Genomic DNA, 16,555 nt, shown 5'->3' on the forward strand with positions numbered 1-16,555 from the left:
AATAATTTAAATTTAAGTATAAAGTGATGAGCATTATTTTTGGAGACAGTAGCACCATTCCACACCACCAACCATCATTCCCCTCCGATGTATATTCATTACTGTGAAACTTCTTCTTTTGACTCATAAGAAACACAATGGAGGTCATTGTCCTTAGTTTTTCTATTTAGTTTTTCCTTTTTTCTGTATTGCACTTCTTTTCGCCTTATATGAATCTAATTTACCTTATTTATTTTTTGGAAATGTGCCTCTTTTGACACAATTGTTATAAAACAGGCGCAAAGCTATGCCAGCCAAACTTTCGCTTTAGAAAGATTCTTCTATGGAACGAGGAAAAAGGTACAAATTATACCATATAAAAACCAGGAACAGAAAAGCAAATTGTCATATTTAAAAAATTAAAATAAATTCGGCACAAAATACATAACAAAAAATAGAAAAACTAAGATGAATGGCATCAAAGGAACGGTTTTCTTTTTGTATGTTTCTTTTAATAGTTTAATACTGGACTTCACTTTTTCACTTTTTTCTGTTTAATAGTGCAAAGTCAAATATAAAAATAAAAAGTATAAAAATACTGGTCCTTTGTATATTTTATTGACACTCAAAATGGTAAAATGTGCAAAAGTGGAGAAGTGGTTCCATCAACATACACAGGTGGCATCCTCTACACCTAGAGGTTGTTCTACCATCTCCATAGACAGGAAACATCCTCTACACTTAGAAAAGAGGAGGTTCTACCATCTACATAGACAGGGGGCGTCCTCTACACCTAGAGGAGAGGAGGTTCTACCATCACCATAGACAGAGGACATCCTCTACACCTAGAGGAGAGGAGGTTCTACCATCATCATAGACAGGGGACATCCTCTACACCTTGAGGAGAGGAGGTTCTCCCATCACCATAGACAGGGGGTATCCTCTACACCTAGAGGAGAGGAGGTTCTACCATCTCCATAGACAGGAAACATCCTCTACACTTAGAGAAGAGGAGGTTCTACCATCTACATAGACAGGGGGCGTCCTCTACACCTAGAGGAGAGGAGGTTCTACCATCACCATAGACAGGGGGCATCCTCTACACCTAGAGGAGAGTAGGTTCTACCATCACCATAGACAGGGGGCTTTCTCTACACCTAGAGAAGAGGAGGTTCTACCATCTACATAGACAGGGGGCATCCTCTATATCTAGAAGAGAGGTAGTTCTAACATCACCATAGACAGCGGTTTCCTCTACACCTAGAGGAGAGGTTGTTCTACCATCACCATAGACAGGAGGTATCCTCTACACCTAGAGAAGAGGAGTTTCTGCCATCTCCATAAACAGGAGACATCGGGGCACATTTTCCGAATCCGTGGGGTTTTTCCGACGGCCACGCCCCCGATTTCCGTCGCATGCATGCCGGCGCTGATGCGCCACAATCCGATCGCGTGTGACAAAAACCCGGGGCAATTCGCGCAAAATGGTAATTTTCGGGAAACCCGACGAAAAAGAGCGATTCGGGCCCTTAGTAAATGACCCCCATCCTCTACAGCTAGAGAAGTGGAGGTTCTATTATCGCCATAGACAGGAGGCATCGTCTACACCTAGAGGAGAGGTTTTTCTACCATCACCATAGACAGAAGGCATCCGCTACACCTAGAGAAGAGGAGGTTCTACCATCTCCATAAACAGGAGATATCCTCTACCGCTAGAGAAGAGGAGGTTCTACCATCTCCATAATCAGGGTGCATCCTCTACATCTAGAGCAGAGGTGGTTCTATTATCGCCATAGACAGTAGGCATCGTCTACACCTAGAGGAGAGGTTTTTCTACCATCACCATAGACAGGAGGCATCCTCTACACCTAGAGAAGAGGAGGTTCTACCATCTGCATAGACAGGAGACTTCCTCTATACCTAGAAAAGAGGTTGTTCTACCATCACCATAGACAGGAGACATCCTCTACACCTAGAGAAGAGGAGGTTCTACCATCTCCATAGACAGGAGACATCCTCTATACCTAAAAGAGAGGTTGTTCTACCATCACCATAGACAGGGGTTTCCTCTACACCTAGAGGAGAGGTTGTTCTACCATCACCATAGACAGGTGGAATCCTCTACACCTAGAGAAGAGGAGTTTCTACCATATCCAAACAAGAGACATCCTCTACAGCTAGGGAAGAGGAAGTTCTACCATCTCCATAAACAGGGGACATCCTCTAAACCTAGAGAAGAGGTGGTTCTATTATCACCATAGACAGGGGGCATTCTCTATGTCTAGAGAAAAGGTGTTTCTACCATCACCATAGACAAAGGGGATCCTTTACACCAAGAAGTAAGGCAGTTCTATCATTACCACAGACAGGGGGCATCTTCTACACAAAGAGGAGTGACAGTTCTACCTTCATGATAGACTGGGTCCCTCCTATACACCTAGAATAGAAGTGGGTCTATCATCACCCTACACAGGAGGCATCCTCTAGACCTAGATGAGAGGCAGTTTCAGCATCACAATAAAACAGAAAACATCCCCTACACCTAGAGTACAGGTGTTTCTACCATCAAAATAGATAGGGGGTATCCTCGACATCTAGAGTAGAGGCGGTTTTACCATTGACATAGACAGGAGGTATATTGTACACCTAGAGGAAAGAAAGCTCTACCATCTTCATAGTCAGGGGGCATCCTTTACACCTAGAGTAGAGGATGTTCTGCCATCGCCATAGACAGGGGGCATCCTCTACACCTAGAGTAGAGGATGTTCTGCCATCGCCATAGACAGGGAGCATTCTCTACACCTAGAGGAGAGGATGTTCTGCCATCACCATAGACAGGGGACATCTTCCACCCTTAAAGGAGAGTCGGTTCTATCATCAAAATAGAAAGGGGGCATCCACTACACCTAGAGAAGAGGTTGTTCTACCATCACCATAGACAGGTGGAATCCTCTACACCTAGAGGAAAGGTGGGTCTACCATCGTCATAGACAGGGGGCATTCTCTACACCAAGAGGATTCTGAAAAGGATATATAGAAATCATAGGGAAACCAATCTTACATATTATGCTTAGAATCAACAGGCCTATGGATCAGAGAAAATTCTAAGTAAGCCTAAAGCGGAGGAGAGCATAAGTATAAAGAGTTGGTGGTTGTGAAAGGTCATCTTTATAGATTGTAAAGACTCCCCGAGTTATGCACAATTTTTAGGTTAATTCAAATTCATATGTAGTTCGGATCATGTATATTTTATAATTGTAATAAAAGACAAATGTTTTGTCCTAGTGACAACTGGATTTCTAAAATTTTGTAACAAGGATAATTAATAAAGCTTCATTATAGATACACTGCAGATGATTATTGCATCAGATGGGCAGAGCCAGGCTGTCTGCTCCAATCCAAGACGGCCCTTCAGGCAGTTATAGTATTTATTTCTACTGAACATTTTTTTTTATTCATTTGGGGACCCACATATATTTTTTCCTAAAGCCTCACATTTTCTCAAAGCAGCTCTTTATGTGCAAGTTCATCCATTGCCTTTAAATGTTATCATCTATTCTATCAACTTGAGAGTTGCAACCGCTTCAGTATCTGAACATCTGATCACTCAAGAAGCCATGCCAAAAACGATAATAATGTCCGGACATAAGGATACACTCCCATGAGAGAGGCATGGCTGAAGATTCTGCGTAGTCTCATTAATTCTGTGGATGTGTCCCGCTAGCTGGAGAGGAGACCGAGCGAGGGTCTACAAGACGTCCTCTCTGAAAGTGTCAGGTAAGGCCTTAATCTTATCTTGAGTTGTACTTCTGGAGTCACAGACACTTGTGATGATCTCCACTAAACATGAGATTTCTGAAAGTATCCTGATGATATTGAAGAGGTCTATCAGTAATCTAAAGTCTAACAGAACTGAAAGAAACTTTCCACCAGAAGAACTCAACCGTTCCTCATTGCTGTGGTGATTAGCAACACCAAGACATGTCCTTTACCCAAATGTACATGCATACAACATGTTTTCAGAGTTTATAACGACACATTGCCATAGACTCTGGAGTAATGTACAAGATTTGGTTGTAACATCTAAAGCAATGGGCTTCTGGAGATATGTGGTGTCGGACTGGAGACCTTCTGGTCCACCATTGCAAGTGATCCTCATGCTACACTATACAGTGACCTGCCAATGTAACATTTTAATTAAAAAGATTTCAGCATACAAATTAGTATATTTTAGCAAAAAATATATTGGTTCTGATGTATCAGGTAGATAATATTACACTATCACACTGTCCATTGCTAAATTATAAGCCTGTCTAAAGCTTTATCTAGTCTAACTTTGTAATTTTCATTAGTGGACTTTTTGTTCATCCCTAAATAATAGGCCAAAAGTTTGGTGTATTTGCACAATTTTTGGCACATGCCTCTTTTTCTCTCTAAGCCATGCCCCCTTTCTTTAGGGCACACCCCTTTTGTGGTACCAGTGTCTACACAGTTTTCTTCTCTTCTTTAGGTGTTAAGTATCGAGCAGCCACTGATTCTGGACAAACGACAAAAGCTGAAATGGAGCTGAATAATAATACTCTGCAGAACCAGACAGATGAATATATGTAATATGCTTATTCTTATTATTTAGCTTCTGAAAGAAAAGAAGGCTTTCAGTAATCATGAATATACCTTTAGAAATTGTCAGAATCAGAAGAAATTAAATGAATGTCAAATCTTAAATTTTTTCACCATTTGCAAAGTACTAGAAAAGAGAAATCACTATATAAAAATAGGTTTTTCTATACAAGTAGGTGGAGTCGCAGCAGTAATGGGTTTTCTCTAGGAGTGAGTGGCCGGTATAAGGGCTCGATTATGGTGGGTGAAGGTCCAAGGGCACAAATCTGGAGGGTGTCCCCACTGAATGTAGCCCAGACAAATTACTATTCTAAATTTTCCTTAATGTGATAAACATTCTGCTATTTACATGTTGATCTAGCTGGCCATGGCCGTAGTGCTGACTTCTAGTCCAGTTGCCATGCCAGTTCCACACACGATTACTTCCCAGAAAGTTTTCCCTCCTCCACTCACAGATCTGGACTAGTGATATATGAGGAAGTAAACACATATTGGCTGCCAACCAGTTCCATCAGCAAGTGTTAGGTATAGAGATGAGCGAACACTAAAATGCTCGGGTACTCGTTATTCGAGACGAACTTTTCCCGATGCTCGAGTGCTCGTCTCGAATAACGAACCCCATTGAAGTCAATGGGAGACTCGAGCATTTTTCAAGGGGACCAAGGCTCTGCACAGGGAAGCTTGGCCAAACACCTGGGAACCTCAGAAAAGGATGGAAACACCACGGAAATGGACAGGAAACAGCAGGGGCAGCATGCATGGATGCCTCTGAGGCTGCTTAAACGCACCATTATGCCAAAATTATGGGCAACAGCATGGCCATGACAGAGTGACAGAATGAAGCTAGATAGCATCTAAAACATGCAATAATTGACCCTGACACTATAGGGGACGGCATGCAGAGGCAGCGGCAGCAGGCTAGAGAGTGTCATGGCGACATACCCTAAATGGACTCAGGCTTCAAACCAATGGGTGGCAGAGAGGAACCAAAGGAGGTGAGCAAGAAGTGCTCAAATAATATCGGTACATGATAAAAGTTTGCCAGTATATTTTGTGGATTACACAGCAGGGTGGCGACAAAGTTAACATGGAAGCCATGAAAACAACCCAAAATTCTGCCTGACACAGCTCGTTTGATAAGGGGACCATGTATGGAGGCAGTGAACTAGTAGTAGATTAAAGGTGCTGCAGTTAAAACTATGTTAGTTGGATCTTGGCATGGAGCTGGCGCTCCGCTGCCAGGCGAGCTTTCGCCAATCCAAGCCCCTGTCTCTAGGCTACTCCCCAAACAGCACTTCTAAGAACCTTTTGTATAAGATCAAGTGTAGTAGCGTTCTTATAAGTTTAGGATATGCCGGGTGAGGGGAATGTAAACAGATGCGCAAGAAGCGCATGATGCGCATGGAGCTGGCGCTCCGCTGCCAGGCGAGCTTTCGCAAATCCAAGCCCCTGTCTCTAGGCTACTCCCCAAACAGCACTTTTGTATAAGATCAAGTGTAGTAGCGTTCTTATAAGTTTAGGATATGGCGGGTGAGGGGAATGTAAACAGATGCGCAAGAAGCGCTGAAATAATATCCCTAAATGGTAAAAGTTTGCAAGTATATTTTGTGGATTACACAGCAGGGTGGCGACAAAGTTAACAACTTTGATGTGGAATCCATGAAAACAACCCAAATTTCTGCCTGACACACCTCGTTTGATAAAGGGACGATGTATGGAGGCAGCTATATGGACGACTTTTGGAGGTAGGAATGGAGACAACGTGTGGAGGCTGCTATGGAGACAATTTAATTTGGATAGTGCCTGTATGTGGCAGTCCCAAACATTTTTCAAACCAGAGGAGCAGGTAGGTGGCCCTCCAGTAAAATGGGATAGATTGAGTGCCTGTATGTGGCAGTCCCAAAAATTGTTCAAACCAGAGGAGCAGGTAGGTGGCCCTCCAGTAAAATGGGATAGATTGAGTGCCTGTATGTGGCAGTCCCAAAAATGTTTCAAACCAGAGGAGCAGGTAGGTGGCCCTCCAGTAAAATGGGATAGATTGAGTGCCTGTATGTGGCAGTCCCAAAAATGTTTCAAACCAGAGGAGCAGGTAGGTGGCCCTCCAGTAAAATGGGATAGATTGAGTGCCTGTATGTGGCAGTCCCAAAAATGTTTCAAACCAGAGGAGCAGGTAGGTGGCCCTCCAGTAAAATGGAATAGATTGAGTGCCTGTATGTGGCAGTCCCAAAAATTGTTCAAACCAGAGGAGCAGGTAGGTGGCCCTCCAGTAAAATGGGATAGATTGAGTGCCTGTATGTGGCAGTCCCAAAAATGTTTCAAACCAGAGGAGCAGGTAGGTGGCCCTCCAGTAAAATGGAATAGATTGAGTGCCTGTATGTGGCAGTCCCAAAAATTCTTCAAACCAGAGGAGCAGGTAGGTGGCCCTCCAGTAAAATGGAATAGATTGAGTGCCTGTATGTGGCAGTCCCAAAAATTGTTCAAACCAGAGGAGCAGGTAGGTGGCCCTCCAGTAAAATGGGATAGATTGAGTGCCTGTATGTGGCAGTCCCAAAAATGTTTCAAACCAGAGGAGCAGGTAGGTGGCCCTCCAGTAAAATGGAATAGATTGAGTGCCTGTATGTGGCAGTCCCAAAAATTCTTCAAACCAGAGGAGCAGGTAGGTGGCCCTCCAGTAAAATGGAATAGATTGAGTGCCTGTATGTGGCAGTCCCAAAAATTGTTCAAACCAGAGGACCGGGTAGGTGGCCCTCCAGAAAAATGGAATAGATTGAGTGCCTGTATGTGGCACTCACAAAAATTGTTTCAAACAGAGGACCGGGTAGGTGGCCCTCCAGAAAAATTAAATGCATGAAGTATAGCAAGAGCCAGTGGGCCCTGTCAAAAAATAGCCATTTTCCTCTGCTTTACTGTACAAAGAGGAGGAGAAGGAGGAAAATGAGGAGGAGGAGGAGGAGTGGATCAATTATTCAGGTTGAGCTTCCTTCACCTGGTGGAGATTGGAAATTCTGAGAAATCCAGCCTTTATTCATTTTAATAAGCGTCAGCCTGTCAGCGCTGTCAGTCGACAGGCGTGTACGCTTATCGGTGATGATGCCACCAGCTGCACTGAAAACCCGCTCGGACAAGACGCTAGCGGCAGGGCAGGCAAGAACCTCCAAGGCGTACAGCGCCAGTTCGTGCCACATGTCCAGCTTTGAAACCCAGTAGTTGTAGGGAGCTGTGTGATCATTTAGGACGATGGTATGGTCAGCTACGTACTCCCTCACCATCTTTCTGTAAAGATCAGCCCTACTCTGCCGAGACTGGGGACAGGTGACAGTGTCTTGCTGGGGTGACATAAAGCTGGCAAAAGCCTTGTAAAGCGTACCCTTGCCAGTGCTGGACAAGCTGCCTGCTCGCCTACTCTCCCTCGCTACTTGTCCCGCAGAACTACGCACTCTGCCGCTAGCGCTGTCAGAAGGGAAATACTGTTTCAGCTTGTGCACCAGGGCCTGCTGGTATTCATGCATTCTCACACTCCTTTCCTCTGCAGGGATGAGAGTGGCAAGATTTTGCTTGTACCGTGGGTCCAGGAGAGTGAACACCCAGTAATCGGTGCTGGAATAAATTCTTTGAACGCGAGGGTCACGGGATAGGCAGCCTAGCATGAAATCTGCCATATGCGCCAGAGTACCAACGCGTAAGAATTCACTCCCCTCACTGGCCTGACTGTCCATTTCCTCCTCCTCCAACTCCTCCAACTCCTCTTCTTCTGCCCATACACGCTGAACAGTGAAGGACTCAACAATGGTCCCCTCTTGTGTCTCGCCAACATTCTCCTCCTCTTCCTCCTCATCCTCCTCCACCTCCACCTCCTCCGATATGCGCTGAGAAACAGACCTCAGGGTGCTTTGGCTATCAACAAGGGAATATTCTTCCCCCGTCTCTTGTGACGAGCGCAAAGCTTCCGACTTCATGCTGACCAGAGAGTTTTTCAACAGGCCAAGCAGCGGGATGGTGAGGCTGATGATGGCGGCATCGCCACTGACCATCTGTGTTGACTCCTCAAAGTTACTCAGCACCTGACAGATATCAGACATCCACGTCCACTCCTCATTGTAGACTTGAGGAAGCTGACTGACCTGACTACCAGTTCTGGTGGAAGTTGACATCTGGCAGTCTACAATCGCTCTGCGCTGCTGGTAAACTCTGGATAACATGGTCAGTGTTGAATTCCACCTCGTGGGCACGTCGCACAACAGTCGGTGAGCGGGCAGTTGGAGGCGGCGCTGCGCTGCCCTGAGAGTGGCAGCATCTGGGCTGGACTTCCTGAAATGCGCACAGATGCGGCGCACCTTCGTGAGCAAATCAGACAGATTGGGGTATGTCTTGAGGAAACGCTGCACTATCAGATTTAACACATGGGCCAGGCATGGCACATGTGTCAGTCTGCCGAGTTGCAGAGCCGCCACCAGGTTACGGCCGTTGTCACACACAACCATTCCCGGCTTGAGGTTCAGCGGTGCCAGCCACAGATCAGTCTGCGCCGTGATGCCCTGTAATAGCTCTTGGGCGGTGTGCCTTTTGTCGCCTAGGCTCAGCAGTTTGAGCACCGCCTGCTGTCGCTTAGCGACGGCACTGCTGCTGTGCCTAGAGCTACCGACTGATGGCGCCGTGCCCACGGATGGTAGTTCGGAGGAGGAGGTGGAGGAGGGGTGGGAGGAGGAGGAGGCATAGTAGGCCTGAAACACCTGGACCGAGGTAGGCCCCGCAATCCTCGGCGTCGGCAGTATATGAGCAGCCCCAGGGTCAGTCTCGGTCCCAGCCTCCACCAAGTTAACCCAATGTGCCGTCAGCGATATATAGTGGCCCTGCCCGGCAGCACTCGTCCACGTGTCCGTGGTCAGGTGGACCTTGTCAGAAACGGCGTTGGTCAGGGCACGGATGATGTTGTCTGACACGTGCTGGTGCAGGGCTGGGACGGCACATCGGGAAAAGTAGTGGCGGCTGGGGACCGAATACCGAGGGGCGGCCGCCGCCATGAGGTTGCGAAAGGCCTCGGTCTCTACTAGCCTATAGGGCAGCATCTCCAGGCTAAGCAATCTGGAGATGTGCACATTAAGGGCTTGGGCGTGCGGGTGGGTTGCACTATATTTGCGTTTCCGCTCCAGCGTCTGGGGTATGGAGAGCTGAACGCTGGTGGATGCTGTGGAGGATCGTGGAGGCGACGATGGGGTTTTTGGGCCAGGGTCCTGGGCAGGGGGCTGACTAGCAGCTGACACAGGGGAAGGAGCAGTGGTGTGCACGGCCGGAGGTGAACGGGCTTGTTGCCACTGAGTGGGGTGCTTAGCATTCATATGCCTGCGCATACTGGTGGTAGTTAAGCTAGTAGTGGTGGAACCCCTGCTGAGCCTGGTTTGGCAAATGTTGCACACCACAGTCCGTCGGTCATCCGGTGTTTCCTTAAAGAACCTCCACACTTCTGAAGATCTAGCCCTCGCCGCAAGAGCCCTCACCACGGGAGCTTCACTAGTTGACAGTGGCGCTGATGCACCAGCTCTGGCCCTGCCTCTCCGTCTGGCCCCACCACTGCCTCTTCCAACCTGTTCAGGTCGAGGACTCTCCTCCGTCTCAGAAGCACTGTGTTCACCCGGCCTCTCAACCCAGCTTGGGTCTGTCACCTCATCATCCTCCGATCCCTCAGTCTGCTCCCCCCTCGGACTTCCTGCCCTGACAACAACTTCCCCACTGTCTGACAACCGTGTCTCCTCATCGTCGGACACCTCTTTACACACTTCCACTACGTCAAGAAGGTCATCATCACCCACAGACTGTGACTGGTGGAAAACCTGGGCATCGGAAAATTGCTCAGCAGCAACCGGACAAGTGGTTTGTGACTGTGGGAAGGGTCCAGAAAACAGTTCCTCAGAGTATGCCGGTTCAAATGGCAAATTTTCCTGGGAGGGGGCAGACTGGGGGGGAGGAGGCTGAGGTGCAGGAGCTGGAGGAGTGGGGATTTCGGTGACATGGGTGGACTGCGTGGAAGACTGACTGGTGGTGGACAAATTGCTCGAAGCATTGTCAGCAATCCACGACATCACCTGTTCGCACTGTTCTGGCCTCAACAGTGCTCTACCACGAGTCCCAGTAACTTCAGACATGAACCTAGGGAGTGTAGCTCTGCGGCGTTCCCCTGCTCCCTCATCAGCAGGTGGTGTCTCACCCCGCCCAGGACCACGGCCTCTGACCCCTGCAGTAGTTGGACGCCCACGTCCCCGCCCTCGTCCTCTACCCCTAGCCCTGGGGTTAAACATTTTTAAAATGAGAGTTATAACTTTTTTTTTTTTTTTACTTTTTTTTTTTTTTTTTGTGTGTTTTTTTTGTGTTTTTTGTTTTTTTTTGTGTTTTTTGTTTTTTTTTGAGTTTTTAGAACCAAACAATCCTATCCTATTGCTATGGCTATTTTCTAGCCAAGTATCAAAGGAAGCACACTACTATGCCAGATGAGATGACACTGAGTTATTGCCTAATAGAAATCCAACCCCTACTGAATTTTGCCACTTCAGCCTTTGCTATGGATATGTGCGCCACTAAGCGCAGAACACAGCGGTCGCAAGTCTCACTACAAATTGCTCAGAATTGGCAAGTACATGCACTGCAGAAACTACAGCCACCAGCAGATCAACCAGAAATCAAATATATAGAATGCTACTGTAGGCTTCAAGAAGCTATTTGTATTCTCCTATGGCTATTTTCTAGCCAAGTATCAAAGGAAGCACACTACTATGCCAGATGAGATGACACTGAGTTATTGCCTAATAGAAATCCAACCCCTACTGAATTTTGCCACTTCAGCCTTTGCTATGGATATGTGCGCCACTAAGCGCAGAACACAGCGGTCGCAAGTCTCACTACAAATTGCTCAGAATTGGCAAGTACATGCACTGCAGAAACTACAGCCACCAGCAGATCAACCAGAAATCAAATATATAGAACGCTACTGTAGGCTTCAAGAAGCTATTTGTATTCTCCTATGGCTATTTTCTAGCCAAGTATCAAAGGAAGCACACTACTATGCCAGATGAGATGACACTGAGTTATTGCCTAATAGAAATCCAACCCCTACTGAATTTTGCCACTTCAGCCTTTGCTATGGATATGTGCGCCACTAAGCGCAGAACACAGCGGTCGCAAGTCTCACTACAAATTGCTCAGAATTGGCAAGTACATGCACTGCAGAAACTACAGCCACCAGCAGATCAACCAGAAATCAAATATATAGAACGCTACTGTAGGCTTCAAGAAGCTATTTGTATTCTCCTATGGCTATTTTCTAGCCAAGTATCAAAGGAAGCACACTACTATGCCAGATGAGATGACACTGAGTTATTGCCTAATAGAAATCCAACCCCTACTGAATTTTCCCACTTCAGCCTTTGCTATGGATATGTGCGCCACTAAGCGCAGAACACAGCGGTCGCAAGTCTCACTACAAATTGCTCAGAATTGGCAAGTACATGCACTGCAGAAACTACAGCCACCAGCAGATCAACCAGAAATCAAATATATAGAACGCTACTGTAGGCTTCAAGAAGCTATTTGTATTCTCCTATGGCTATTTTCTAGCCAAGTATCAAAGGAAGCACACTACTATGCCAGATGAGATGACACTGAGTTATTGCCTAATAGAAATCCAACCCCTACTGAATTTTCCCACTTCAGCCTTTGCTATGGATATGTGCGCCACTAAGCGCAGAACACAGCGGTCGCAAGTCTCACTACAAATTGCTCAGAATTGGCAAGTACATGCACTGCAGAAACTACAGCCACCAGCAGATCAACCAGAAATCAAATATATAGAACGCTACTGTAGGCTTCAAGAAGCTATTTGTATTCTCCTATGGCTATTTTCTAGCCAAGTATCAAAGGAAGCACACTACTATGCCAGATGAGATGACACTGAGTTATTGCCTAATAGAAATCCAACCCCTACTGAATTTTCCCACTTCAGCCTTTGCTATGGATATGTGCGCCACTAAGCGCAGAACACAGCGGTCGCAAGTCTCACTACAAATTGCTCAGAATTGGCAAGTACATGCACTGCAGAAACTACAGCCACCAGCAGATCAACCAGAAATCAAATATATAGAACGCTACTGTAGGCTTCAAGAAGCTATTTGTATTCTCCTATGGCTATTTTCTAGCCAAGTATCAAAGGAAGCACACTACTATGCCAGATGAGATGACACTGAGTTATTGCCTAATAGAAATCCAACCCCTACTGAATTTTCCCACTTCGGTCTTTGCTATGGATATGTGTGCCACTAAGAGCTAAACACAACGGTAGCAAGTCCCCCTGCTAATTCCTCACAAAATGGTAAAAGATGCAAATTAAAATAAAAAAAGTAGAACGTTATTGTAGCCCTAAGAAGGGCTGTTGGGTTCTTTGAGAATCACTCCTGCCTAACAGTAAGCTAATAGAACACCCTAACGCTTTCCCTGACCAGCAGCAGCTCTCTCCCTAGCGGCATCCAGAGACAGAATGATCCGAGCAGCGCGGCCAGCGGCTAGTCTATCCCAGGGTCACCTGATCTGGCCAGCCAACCACTGCTATCGACGTGTAAGGGTACCACGTCATGCTGGGTGGAGTGCAGAGTCTCCTGGCTTGTGATTGGCTCTGTTTCTGGCCGCCAAAAAGCAAAACGGCGGGAGCTGCCATTTTCTCGAGCGGGCAAAGTATTCGTCCGAGCAACGAGCAGTTTCGAGTACCCTAATGCTCGACCGAGCATCAAGCTCGGACGAGCATGTTCGCTCATCTCTAGTTAGGTACTAAGGTGAAGGGAGATTAATTGCCACTCAACATGCAGCACAGCTCTTGAAAAGCACACTGCATGCAAAATGCAATTTGAGAATGAGTGGGTGGGCAAACTGTCACTGACAGAGCCAGTGAGTCACTGTCACAGCTTGGAAGCAGGCATACATATGGTGCAGTAGTACCGCCCATCAATTCCAGAGTCAGTCATCTCACAGCTAGGAGCTCACTCTTTGACATTGCTGGTGGGGGCACTGGGGCACAAGCCTCTGGATCCTTCCCTATAAGTCAGGCTCTGGCAGCAGGACATAGATTAAGGTAGTACTCGGTCTCTACTATGAGTGGGAATGCACACAGAATGCACAGGCTATTTCATTTTAATGATAGAGAAAGCTAATGTCAAAGGCATTCTTTATTATCTGTAGAAAAATAGGATTTAAAGAAAACCCACCACCACAGAGCTACCTATTAAGGTATTTCGGGTGACAGGTTTATCTAATTTATAGTAAGATAGCCCTTATTATGGCTAATCCTGTAGCCCCCCAAATCTTTTATAATTTTGTATTTCTCTAACATGCAAATTTACTAAAGAGGCTACTGGAGCGTAGAGTATCCAGAGCTGAGGCTAGACAGAAGCTTCTTGTAGCCGCTTGGATTGGTAAGCGGATCGAAAGAGGTTACTGGGCGTGGAGTAGCTGCGCCGTCTAGCCTGAGCTCCAGCTACTCCACTCCCCAGTGGCCTCTTTAGTAAATTTGCATATTAGGAAAATAAAAAATTATAAAAGATTTGGATGACTAAAGGATTAGCCATAACAAGGGCTATCCGACTATACATTAGATGAACCTATCACGGATCTATCTTAGCATGTAGATCCGTGGTGGTGGGTTTCCTTAAAAAAACTCTCTTTATATTTTGCCATTAGAATCAAAACTCACAAATTTAGTTCAGGATTGAGAGAGGGAAGGATTTCTGTATAAGTTGCTCCGGTTAACATGGCACTCAAACGTTCTCTATGAGTTAATATGCGCTACTTATGCTACTCAGTTTTTATGGAAACTTTTAGTGGATGGGGAGACTCAGCATCTTAGTTTATGAGTAAGAGGGGCATCATAACACTCATTGGGGGTCATTTATCTTATCTCTGTGTGTTTTGGATAAGTTTTGCTGGTCGTTTTTTCATCTGCTTCCTTGGTAATTTATCAATCTCCCTTTTTCCTTGTGTTAAATGGGTTTATTTTTCAGATTTTTAAGTTTGGTTTTGTCTAAAATTTTTTGCACCAAAAAATGTTGCACATATGGCACAATTTGAAATGATAAATGTCATTTGCGACATTTAGCACATCTGGAATAGAAGATAAATGTTTTTTACTGACAAAAAACAAATGTACGACGGATATTTCAAAATGTCCCCAAAAAGACGTAAAAATTGCAATGCGCCCAAAAATGTCTCAAAAACAAGAAACAGGAAGAAAAATAAAGATAAATGACCCCCATTGACTTTTAATATATTTTTGTAATTTATATTCCAGGAATTCCAATCTAACAGCTTGGTTGAATCCATACCCTACATACCCAGTTCTTGATTATGAGTCATATGATGTGTTTGATCACATACCTAATATGTGCATCATATGGTACAGTATAACTTTAATTTTGGGAGTCATCGGAAACGGTTTGGTCATCTGGATCACTGGCTTCAGGATGAAGACCGTTAATGCTGTGTGGTACCTCAATCTGGCCATCGCGGATTTCGTCACATGCCTATCACTTCCACTCCGTATTTCAGAGTGGGCCTTATACCATGACATTTACTATGACCATTTCCTGTGTACAGTTGGAATGACTATTTTGTTCATAAATATGTTGTGTAGTGTGTATTTTATGACCGTCATCAGCATTGACCGATGTGTCTCCATTTACTGGCCAATATGGACCAAAATCCACAGGACTCCCCGGTTGGCCACCATGATTGCTATACTCATTTGGATATTGAGTCTTCTGCTGAGTGTCCCTTATCTAGTATTTAATCATGCCTTCAATTTTGTCACTGAGTGTTTCCCAAAATATTATGATGTTACATCCTTTGCAAAAAAGAAAAGGAATGCCATGTTCATAACCAAAAACATCTGCATGTTTGCCGTGCCTTTTGCCATCATCTTCCTCTCATATATTCTACTTTTCTACAAATTGAAAAAAATTCGAAAATCCAAAAAGTCTAAACGGCCTTTTCGGGTCATCACCACCGTCATTGTAAGTTTTTTTGTGTGCTGGTTTCCATACAACACATGGCCCTTAATACCGATCAGTGACCGGTACTGGGAAATAGATGCGATCCTTTCAGAGGTTTTTGTTTGTCTGGCCTACTTCAGTAGTTGTGTCAACCCCATTCTTTACATTTTGTTTTCCCAAGATTTAAAAAAGAAGTTTGTGAAGTCCATTCCGATCATGTTGGAGAAAGTTTTAGATGAAAGGTCGGACATTGATTGTGGGGACACTACTACCACTACCATGTTACATACTGTAAATCATCACTTATCAACCCCATGAATAATATTAAGGTCATATGGGGAAAAAAAACATAGAATTTTTATTTTTTTAACTTGGGTAAAAAAGTGATGAGTGTTATATTATGAGGACTCCATGGCCCCCATTTATATATATGCATTGTAGGGAAATAACTTCTTCGGACTCGTAAAAGGGTCTTTCTAACTTAGTTTTCTTTTTCGTGTTTTTTTCTGTTTTTCTTTTTAGTTTTTTTTCACCATTGTATCAAAATGGTGCAAAACAACTTTCCAGTAAGAATTAAATTGACAGATAAAACCAGAAAAATATGCATTAAAGGACAAATACCCTCATATTGACTCATAGTTGACTAGTCCTACTCACACGCTCTTTAGGATTTTGTCTTCTAGAAGCTTCTTTATAATCATTAACAGAATGATTTGTGGCGCCTCTTAGCTTTACGGCATATTATTTATTTATTCCCCCCCCACTAGTCCAGTCCAACCATAAAGTCCCAATTTATCTGCATTCGCAACGGGAGAGACCAGATGAGTGAGGGAGAGTGAATATATTACAAAGCAGAGGCTCATGCTTTATAATTTTTAAAAGTCTTTTTCTGTGGTATCACACCGGTCTGAATTATCATAAAAGAAGTTCTACTA

At 45.0% G+C, this 16,555-nt stretch overlaps 1 protein-coding gene across 1 annotated transcript; it reads left to right on the forward strand.

Annotated features, from left to right (window-relative positions):
- Window positions 1-3,689: 3,689 nt before the first annotated feature.
- LOC140065838 (formyl peptide receptor 2-like) lies at window positions 3,690-16,190 on the forward strand. Its single transcript, XM_072113395.1, has 4 exons — window positions 3,690-3,756; window positions 4,490-4,586; window positions 14,921-15,911; window positions 16,143-16,190. Exons 1-4 carry the CDS (start codon window positions 3,690-3,692, stop codon window positions 16,188-16,190), a joined length of 1,203 nt encoding a protein of 400 aa, XP_071969496.1.
- The last annotated feature ends 365 nt before the right edge of the window (window positions 16,191-16,555 follow it).

This window comes from Engystomops pustulosus, chromosome 6 (assembly GCF_040894005.1).
Source record: "Engystomops pustulosus chromosome 6, aEngPut4.maternal, whole genome shotgun sequence".
Lineage (NCBI taxonomy): Eukaryota > Metazoa > Chordata > Amphibia > Anura > Leptodactylidae > Engystomops > Engystomops pustulosus.

Bases quoted from the DNA above. Each gene is read 5' to 3' on its own strand.
- LOC140065838 (XM_072113395.1), top strand. From the start codon at position 3,690: ATGTGTCCCGCTAGCTGGAGAGGAGACCGAGCGAGGGTCTACAAGACG. The intron at 3,757-4,489 runs GTAAGGCCTTAA...TCTCTTCTTTAG, and splicing joins GTCCTCTCTGAAAGTGTCAG to GTGTTAAGTATCGAGCAGCC. The intron at 4,587-14,920 runs GTAATATGCTTA...TTTATATTCCAG, and splicing joins AACCAGACAGATGAATATAT to GAATTCCAATCTAACAGCTT.